Genomic DNA, 10,238 nt, shown 5'->3' on the forward strand with positions numbered 1-10,238 from the left:
TTCCAGCAGGTTCCTGTTTTACAGAAACATAAAACATTTGACACAAACTTACAGTAGGCCTACGTAGGGACAGAAACATTTGTACAGGACATCTGCATAGACTAGACAGGTACAGACAGCTAAAACAACAATACAGTTTTGGCACATAGGGATAAAAACATTTAGTACAGGATATTAGCGTGGGCTAGACAGATACAGACAACTGGAAACAACAAAAAATACCAAGGCCAGGGTATTATGCATGCTGGCTACACTGCCATGCTTACTGCATGCTTAATAAAAGCGATGTTAATGTTATTAGTAACACCTGTACTTTTCCAACTATGACAAGTAAAGAATCTGCTGGGGGAAAAGGCCTATAGATATGAAACATTTCATTCATAAAATGTGAGTAACTTTGACTTTCTGTGGAATAGAAATGCAGTGAGAGGGCTATCATAGATATAAAACAGTGAATTGTTTAATGTGGATTTACATTCTTTTTAGCTACCAAAAGTGTACAACTAAGCTACTTACAGAAAGGTGTCATAAAGTGATATAGTGGTATCGTTTTGTCACAGCTGTATAACTCCTGCACTTTTTCTTTTTTTTTAACAGAGGGTGTTTTGTATCATAGATAGATAGATGGAGTTTATTAAACCCTTATACGGGGAAATTACTGTCATCAAATCATGTTTTTTTCACTGTAATCAAAGTGTCAACCATGTTATTTATTTTTATTTTTACGTTTCGTCTTGAAGATTCCTTTATATCTAAATAAGTAGTTATACCACAGGTTTGGGTTTAGGGGCTTAGACACAATCAAGAAGCTTTTGTTTTGGAAGGGCAATCCTTTAACTTCCGTGGGTCTTGTTTTTAAGTGGCATGTGATCCGGACGCCTCACCGCTTCTCTTTTTTTCTATTTTCGTACTTTCTTTATTGTACACATGTTCATGGTTCATGTACAGAGGTCCAGACGGATACATAGACAATATAAAACAAAAACAAAAAAATACATTAAGATTTGATAAGGCCAGAGTTCGTTTGAATCATAATATAATCATAATAACTTAACAAAATATTCTTATATGCATTGCATCAACTACGTGTAAACATAATGGATATATATTCTAGTAGAAAGTATATAGCCTGTATTACATTGTTAACTTTATTACTTATTTTTCAGGGAGTGGTATTATTTATTATAAGTACAAAGCCAGAAGAATGCAGAGTAGGGTTACAAAATAAAGAAATAATATAATAACAAAAAATAAAATAATAACAGAGAGAAAGAGTATATTCCAAGTGTTTAGCTGCTGTAGTGTTGACTCAGTAGGGTATAAACATTGAGGGTATAAAGTGCTGCATGAACATGAGGGCCAAAAGATCAGTTGGAACAAATTGAAGAAACTGATGGAGTACAGGCGACATATTGGAGTATATCAAAATATATAGATAATTAAGGAAAAAAAGGGGGAGTTCTCTGCGCTTCTGCAGACCACAACAATCCGGTGCAACCAAGGCAGGACACAACAGAATAAATAGCAAAAAAGTCCTTGACTCTGATGATAGGACTCTGATGAAGATGTAACTATACATCGAAACGTTAGTCACTGTTATGCACCTTAAGAAATAAAATCATCAAGTAGAAGACATCCGTGTTGCACCGGCAATTTTTTGCTATTTATATAGATAATTACTTCTAATCGTCAGTTGTGAATAGCAATTAGAGAATAGCAGAGGGCAGCAATACGCCATAGGTGCGTCTAGCCTGCCGGAAACAAGAAAAAGAAGAAGGGCCAAAAGAGAAACTCCCCCTGGCTCTGCTCTTGACTAATATATTTTCTGTATTAATGACTGTTTGCTTGTTCTTACTGTTTGTATCGTAAAGATTTATAATAAAAATAAACAAAATAAAAAAGAAGGGTCAAAACATATATGCCAAAACCTTATATACTGTCTATGGCTCAATGTCTATGGCCAAAACTCATGGGTCGCGTGGTGATGACGTCGTGCTACATGCGACGAAGAGCTGTCTTTTCTTTTCCACGCTTGCAGTCTGCGTGTATTTTTTAAAAACCTCCTTCCCTGCTCTGTTTTACCTTAAACCATGGAGAAAAAAGGCACAAACCCTGTCGGGAAGAAACGTAAACCCGTGAAGATGAAAGACGGCACCGACCCCGTCAAAAACTTCGAGAAATGGAAGAAAAAATACAACAAGACGAAAGCCCAAGTGAAGAGAGAGCGACCGCAGAAGAAGCCCGAGTGGCAGGTCGAACGGGAGTACATCGACAGGCTCGTCAGCAGGTACGGTGACATCAACTCTAGCGAGGCCGTCAAGTTCTCAGACTTCCCAATTTCAAAGAAAACCTTGTTAGGTTTGCAGGGGGCTCAGTACAGACAGCCCACGGAGATCCAGAGACAGACTATCGGCTTCGCTTTGCTCGGGAAAGATGTCCTCGGCGCGGCTAAGACTGGCTCCGGGAAGACGTTAGCCTTCCTCATCCCGGTGCTGGAGTGCCTGTATCGCCAGCAGTGGACCTCCATGGACGGCCTCGGCGCTCTCATCATATCCCCCACCAGAGAGCTCGCCTACCAGACCTTCGAGGTCCTCCGCAAGGTGGGCAAGAACCACGAGTTCTCCGCGGGGCTCATCATCGGCGGGAAGGACCTTAAGAGCGAGTCGGAGAAGATCCACCGCACCAACATCGTCATCTGCACGCCGGGCCGGCTGCTCCAGCACATGGACGAGACGGCCGCCTTCCACGCCTCCGACCTCCACATGCTGGTCCTGGACGAGGCGGACCGCATCCTGGACATGGGCTTCGCCGACACGCTCAACGCCATTGTGGAGAACCTGCCCAAGTCCCGGCAGACGCTGCTGTTCTCCGCCACGCAGACCAAGTCGGTCAAAGACCTGGCCCGGCTCAGCCTCAAAGACCCGGAGTACGTGTGGGTTCACGAGAAGGCCAAGTTCAGCACGCCGGCCACCCTGGAGCAGAGCTACGTGGTGTGTGAGCTCCACCAGAAGGTCAACATGCTGTACTCGTTCATCAGGAGCCACCTGAAGAAGAAGATCATCGTCTTCTTTGCTTGCTGCAAGGAGGTGCAGTACCTGTTCCGGGTCTTGTGCCGCCTCAGACCGGGCATGCCCATCCTGGCTCTGCATGGCAAGCAGCAGCAGATGAAGAGAGTGGAGGTCTACAATGACTTCCTCAGAAAGCAGAACGCTGTGCTCTTTGCCACCGACATAGCCGCCAGAGGCCTGGACTTCCCCGCCGTCAACTGGGTGCTGCAGTTTGACTGTCCGGAGGACGCGGACACCTACATCCACAGGGTGGGCCGGACAGCCCGGTACAAGGAGGGGGGAGAGGCCTTACTGCTGCTGCTTCCCTCGGAGGAGAAGGGCATGGTCGGCCAGCTGCAAGAGAAGAAAGTTCCAATCACGAAGATCCAGGTGAGAGACCTCATCCATCCACAGCATCACAATACACACACACACACATACACAGACACACGCACACACACACACACACACACACACACACACACACACAGAGCGAGCAGAAGAATACACACAAATGTACAATGTAATGCATCCAGTACAGTATAAGTCACCTCTGTGGTCATTTATAGGTGGATGTTGTGTTGGATTGCATTGCCAAAGACAGGGCAACAAACAGATGATGCAACATAGCACCCGTCCTGTAATAAAGTGCATATAGAGAGTCATTAGATTACACATCATACATTAGAAAACTGACTATGAAAAGGGATGTTGAATCTTCTTAAAGGTAGTTTAGTGCTGTGAGCACCACAAAAAAAAAAACCCCAAAAAAACGCATGCACCTGGGTAGCCTTCCTGGTTGAGCATCTGCCAAATTTACGGCGACTCAGTCCTTGCCGCAGTGTGGCTGCAGGTTTGATTCCAACTCCGGCCCTTTGCTGCCTGTCACCCTCTCTTCCCCTTGTATGTCTTCAGCTTTCCTATAAAATAAAGGCCTTTTAAATGCCCCAAAAATTACCTTTAAACCCCCACCCCACAAAAAGCTAACCTTGTTGTCAATAGTAGCAGCTGTTGTGCAGTTAAATTCTGCATTTTATAATGCTACTACTGCCTACATGCGAGGCAAGCTATTTTTCTTTTAAAGCCATTTGCAACAATTCCAGTTAAGGGTGTTTTTCCCACCAACTGCTGCGGGGAATTGCATCAACAAGGGATACTAATGTGGCCGGGTTGGCTCAGTGGGTAGAGCAGGCGCACATATACTGAGAGATATATGCCTTGACGCAGAGGTCCAGGGTTCGAATCCGACCTGTGACGATTTCCTGCACGTCACCCCTTTCTCACCTACCTGTCCTATCAAAATAAATGCGTAAAAGCCCCCCCCCAAAGAAAATGTGGGAGACTAATGTGAGATACTCCCAAAACAAGTGCCCCCCTCATCAACATATTGCTCAATAGTGAGACTAGTGGTCGAAAACTCTCCAGGATGCATTTAATTGCATCACAAACGGTATATTTGAGTGTTAACTTAGAGTAGCCAGACAGTAAACCTCTGTATTCATTATTATTGTTGTTGTAATGTATTCCAGGTGAACCCAGACAAACTGCAGAGCGTTCAGCAGAAGCTGCAGGCCTTCCTGGCCCAGGAGAAGGAGCAGAAGGAGAGAGCCCAGCGGTGTTTTGTCTCCTACCTGCGCTCCATCTACCTGATGAAGAACAAAGAGGTGTTTGACGTCTTCAAACTCCAGATTCAGGAGTACGCGGCCTCTCTGGGCCTCGCCGTGGCGCCGAGGGTGCGCTTCCTCAGCAAAGCCCAGGCACAGAGGGCTGAGAAGGATGGCCAGAGAGAGGAGGAGGAGGAGGAGCAGCAGCAGCAGTCTGAAGAAGAGGAAGAGCTGAGGAGCTTTAAGGCTCGGCTGAAAGGAAACGTTCCCCCCGAGGAAAGTCCGAGCTCAGAGTCGGAAGATTCGGGCGGCGATGAGGAAAGCGGCGACGAAGCGGAGGTGGATCAGGCCAAGAGCCGTCTCCTGGGTGCAGATGAGGACAACGAGGATGAGGACGATCTGAGAGACTTGGACCTGCTGACGGTAAAAAGAAAGGACGTCTTCAGTCTGACGGCGGGCCAGGAGAGTGACGAAGAACCCGCCGAGGACTCCAGAAAGAAATCGGAGAAGGAGACAAAGTTCACGGAAGCCAAAAAGGCCCTCAAGAGGAACTTCCAAGTCAACACCAAAGTGGCTTTCAGCGAAGAAGGTGAGGCCGTGCAGCTGTGGCCTCCGGTCCAGCGGGCGGCGGCGCACGGGGAGGAGGAAGAGGAGGAGGGGGTTTCGGGCATCAACATGGAGAAGGCCCGGGAGAGGCTGCAGCGCGAGGACCAGGAGTTTGACAAGCACGAGTACAGCCGCAAGGTGAAAGCCAAGCACCGGGAGAAGAGGCTGAAGGCGAAGGCGGCCAGGAGGGAGGCCAGCAAGCAACACGGCCGCAAGTCCGACTCGGAGGAGGAAGAGGACGAGGTGGTGGCGTACCTGGCCAATCGCAGCGAAGACGAGTTCGACCCCAGCACCCTGCCGGACCCTGACAAAGTGCACTCTGAGGAAGAGGAGGAGGAGTATGAGGCGGCGATAACGGCAGCCAAACGGCAGCACAGCAGCGACAGCAGCGACGAGGATGAGAAGCAGCTCCCGGCGGGGAAGAGGAAGAAAGTGAGGCAACAGAACGATGCGCCCGCAGCCCTGGACACCGGTCTCTCCCTGGCCGAAGACGAGGAGTTGGTCTTACATCTGCTAGGAGGGCGCAGTTAGAGAAAACGGAGAGGAGTGTGAGGATTTGGGGAGGATTTACAAACCGTATTAAGTTTGAAGTTAAATCAAGTTCTAACCACCAAGTCAGTAGTTCAGTGAGAGAAGAAGAAGTGCAGATGGTTGAGTCTGAATTGTGTTGGGAAAAGTCTTCCCGTCAACCTTGAAAAAAACATTCTTTTTTGACGCTTTTTCTTCAGTTTGTTTGTTTTGAATTGTAAAATTTTTCTTCTACACATTTTCAGTGCTTATTTGTGCATCCCATATTTTCTGATATAAAACGGGGTCAATGTGACCTGAAGTCAACACAAGGGTTAAAGGGGTTTCAGTGTTGCACATCCATAACACTGGAGGACTCCTCATTTTCTTTCTTTTTAAATTTTTTTGCCTTTTATTGGATAGGAAAGCTAGGAGAGAGAGGGGGGGGGGGGAGACATGCAGGAAAACCGTCCCAGGTTGGACTCGAAACCTGGACCTTCTGCGTCAAGGAACTAAGCCCTGCATATGTGCGCCCGCTCTACCAACTGAGCTAAGTGGCCACACATTGGGAGGACTCATAAATAAGAGATTTAAATAACAATGGTTGGTTGAAAGTGAAGCATCGGCGGCTGAGATATCCTGACTTTTAGACCGCATGGGTCAAGATCCTACAACTCCCATAATGCAACCCACACCATCTTTTCATTAAAAAACAAAAACCTGAACATGTGACTTCAAATCTCGTGTCGGTAACCTTGAATATGCCTGACTAAATAAGCAACTATCAAAGTTGTATACACTTCAACATCTTTAAGTGTTCTTGGGAGTTTTCACTTCCAAGAAAATCTGCTTCATCAGGACCGCGGCTGGCTGTTTAATCCGATTTTTAAAACGACGAGAACCGAAAACAACCCACCGACTGTTGCCAAAGTCTGATTCAACTTCTGTCCAATTTGTTTAAATTCCACCCATTTTCACCCAGTTTGGAACGCAGGCTCTCTGTTATATGTTCTATATATAAACCTTTGTAAACCCGAGCTGAAATAACCCTGATGGCGTCATCATCAAATGACATCACCAGGGTTATTTTCTCATACTTGATTTTTTTTTTTTTTTTTCCAAGCGTGTTGTTGAAACTGTTAAACCACTGCTGCAGCTGTAAGTTTGACCTAAGGACCCATGTTTTGTATTTACTGTGTGATTTCACATAACCCTCCACCTAATTCATTCTTAACCCAATCTGACCCAGCAGCAGCTGGTGAGGGTGCCCTGTGGCCTTTTCTTGTAAATAAACAGATAAGTTAAATATGTGATCTAGTACCGCATTATTTTTTATTATTTCCATCAAGAAGTAATACACATACCAGCATACTGTGTAATTTCATACTCCAATCGGAGTACACTCCTACTAGTAACAGCATTCCACTACTCCACGGGATCTTAACCCTTGTGTTGTCTTCCCATCAACCTTGGAAAAAAAACAATTTTTTTTAGTTTTTGCTTTTTTTCGTTTTAAATTGTTACATTTTTCTAATGCACATTTTCAGCGCTTATTTCTACGTCCCATATTTGATGATATAAAACTAAAATTGAAAACGGGTCAATTTGACCCATGCATCATGCTCATGCATGCGCCTACTTTTCCCATACACACCTCCCTAACCATAAACTCTCCATGCTTCCACTCTTCCACATACATCTTTCACATTTTGTGACACACAAACCCAACCACACACACACAGCGCTTTGGTTTAATGGCTTTTTAGCACCGAGGATTTGATGTCAGTCGAGCTGTTGGGTGTATTCTTGTATTTCAATCTTGAGTCCAGTACGAACCTCTTGATTCGTCTCCATTCCCCCTTCTCTTTTAATCCTTGTGTATGAACTCCTAACCTTCGTCGTCATCAGAGAGATCTGACCTCTTGTAATTAATGACGTGTATTGAATACTTAACCTGGTCTAACTGTTTTATGTTATCATATGACTTTAATGTCAGCGAACGCTATCAACATCTTGACTCAGATTCTCTAAAGCAGGGGTGTCAAACTCAACTTCCCTAAGGGTCACACTAGAAAATGAGAATCGCATCAAGGGCCAGACATATATAGTTTATTGCTTTTATGTCATGGGAAAAGTCAAATATCTTTGACTGTGTCATTGCATGTTTCATATAGTCTTCTCACTTACAGTTTGGTCGACGAAAATGCCAAAAACGTTTGGAAGAAGCGTAAAAAAAAACATTGCGAAAAGTGACAAAAAGTATTTGGGCCGAAATGTATTGTGAACCTAAATATATATATATATATAGGGGCCAGATCAAAATTAGCAAGGGGCCGGATTTGGCCCGCAGGCCTTGAGTTTGACACGTGTGGTCTAAATGCAAGAGGGATATAAAAACAAAACACAAATTCAAATACTTTTTTCCCAAAACTGCATGGACTGTCTTTGATGAAAATGCATCTTTATTTTGAAGATGATTTTTTAGGCTTTGTTTAATTCAGCAGATGAAGACGTGAAAGGGGGTAGAGAGAGAGAGGGGGGTAAGACGTATTGAGTATCTGCATGACAAAAACACTTTCAGAAAGGTTAGGATTGCAACTGGGGAACATTCTTTTAATGTTTTTTAAGACGTTTTTTTAAAAACTAGTTACAGCGGGGAGGCTCGGTTGGTCGTATCTTCAAATCTCCAGTTAGCTTTTAGCTCTGACTTAACGTAGGGCTCTATGAAAGCTGTTATAGCTTTTTTTTTTATTCTCAATTTTGCGATTCCATCTGTGATTCTGTTAAAGGGATACGCCACCGTTTGTTGAAATAGGGCTTATCACGGTCTCCCCTAGCTGTAGATAGGTGGGCCAACGTATTTTTCGTGCATGCATTGTTTTAGTCCGGTGCAACACCGGCAGCGCCGGCGCTAGTTAGCTTAGCGTAGTGAATGGAATCCTATGTTGCCGGTTAGCATGTTGTGAGTAAAAGTGAGCCAACAAAAGACAAAAAAACAACCTAATTACTCGCACTGAGACAAAAAATGCACTGGCCCACCTATCTACAGCCAGGGTAGACCGTGATAAGCCCTATTTCAACAAACGGTGGAGTATTCCTTTAACTACAGAAACTATGTGGCTCTACATTAATGCTCCCATCAGTCTGTGACTGGCCCCCAAGCGGGCCCCTCATCAAAAAAATGACACTTGCCACCGGGCCAAACAACTTCTCTGGGGGGGAAACCCTGCATTAGTAATCCACGGGGACCAGTGAGTTCCCAGTCAGTTAAAACTACATCCTGTACTACACATCTGTGTCCTGCAGGCGGCGGTAGAGTGACTCAAATCCACAGCCTGCTTGGCTTTCCTCCTCAGTGAGATATTTCAGCAAGGAATTGGTTCACAAAAGTGATGGTACATTGGAGTTAAAAGCAGTACAAATCCTGTTAAAAAAAAAAGAATGCATTTTTCATTGTATAATACTCAATAACCTCATTATGAAAAATGTAATTAATTTTTTTGTCTTTTGAGTTAATTTTTTTAAAGCATCTTTTGTTTCTTTTTTTATTTGGACACGCGCGATGTTCTACAGCATTGTAGAAAAGCACTTTTGCTATATATATATATAGCAAAAGTGGTTTCAACAACGGGGGGGGGGCAAGTAGACAGTTGTTTTCGGTACATGTTTTGAGCCCCCTAAATGGCCATTTTTACATCTTTTGGGGAGTGGGTTGTATTTCATGTTTTTTGAGGGGGACAAATCTACCGGTTTTAAATATATGGGGGGACATAACCCATCATTCCTTCGATAACAACTGTCTACTTGCCCCCCCCCGATGTTGAAACCAAACCTACGCCCTCACATACTTATATTGGTTTTCATTGGTACACCTTGGCTTCAGTTGACCTACCGTATTTTAGCCAAAGTACTATGTAAAAGCACTTTAGACATGCCAGTTGGATCGATTTACCTTAAGCATAACAATACTTAATATATACAGTACAGGTCCAAAGTTTGGACACACCTCATTCAATGGGTTTCTTTAGTTTCACTACTATTTACCTTGTAGATTCTCACTGAAGGCATCAAAACTATGAATGAACACATATGGAATTATGTACTTAACAAAAAAGTGTGAAATAACTGAAAACATGTCTTATATTTTAGATTCCTCAAAGTAGCCACCCTTTGCTTTTTTTGATAACTCTGCAAACCCTTGGTGTTCTCTCAATGAGCTTCATGAGGTAGCCACCTGAAATGGTTTTACCTTCACAGGTGTGCTTTGTCGGGGTTAATTAGTGGAATTTTGTCCCTTATTAATAAAAAAGCAAAGGGTGGCTACTTTGAAGAATCTAAAATATAAGACATGTTTTCAGTTATTTCACACTTTTTTATTAAGTACATAATTCCATATGTGTTCATTCATAGTTTTGATGCCTTCAGTGAGAATCTACAATGTAAAGAGTCATGAAAATAAAAAGGAAACTCATTA

The 10,238-nt window shown here is 44.0% G+C and overlaps 1 protein-coding gene across 1 annotated transcript; it reads left to right on the forward strand.

The window, feature by feature from the left end:
• Nucleotides 1-2,004: 2,004 nt before the first annotated feature.
• On the forward strand, nt 2,005-7,074 carry ddx10 (DEAD (Asp-Glu-Ala-Asp) box polypeptide 10). The gene is made up of 2 exons (XM_039812039.1): nt 2,005-3,437; nt 4,577-7,074. Exons 1-2 carry the CDS (start codon nt 2,091-2,093, stop codon nt 5,786-5,788), a joined length of 2,559 nt encoding a protein of 852 aa, XP_039667973.1. The 5' UTR covers nt 2,005-2,090; the 3' UTR covers nt 5,789-7,074.
• Nucleotides 7,075-10,238: the final 3,164 nt, after the last annotated feature.

This window comes from Perca fluviatilis, chromosome 9 (genome assembly GCF_010015445.1).
Source record: "Perca fluviatilis chromosome 9, GENO_Pfluv_1.0, whole genome shotgun sequence".
NCBI lineage: Eukaryota > Metazoa > Chordata > Actinopteri > Perciformes > Percidae > Perca > Perca fluviatilis.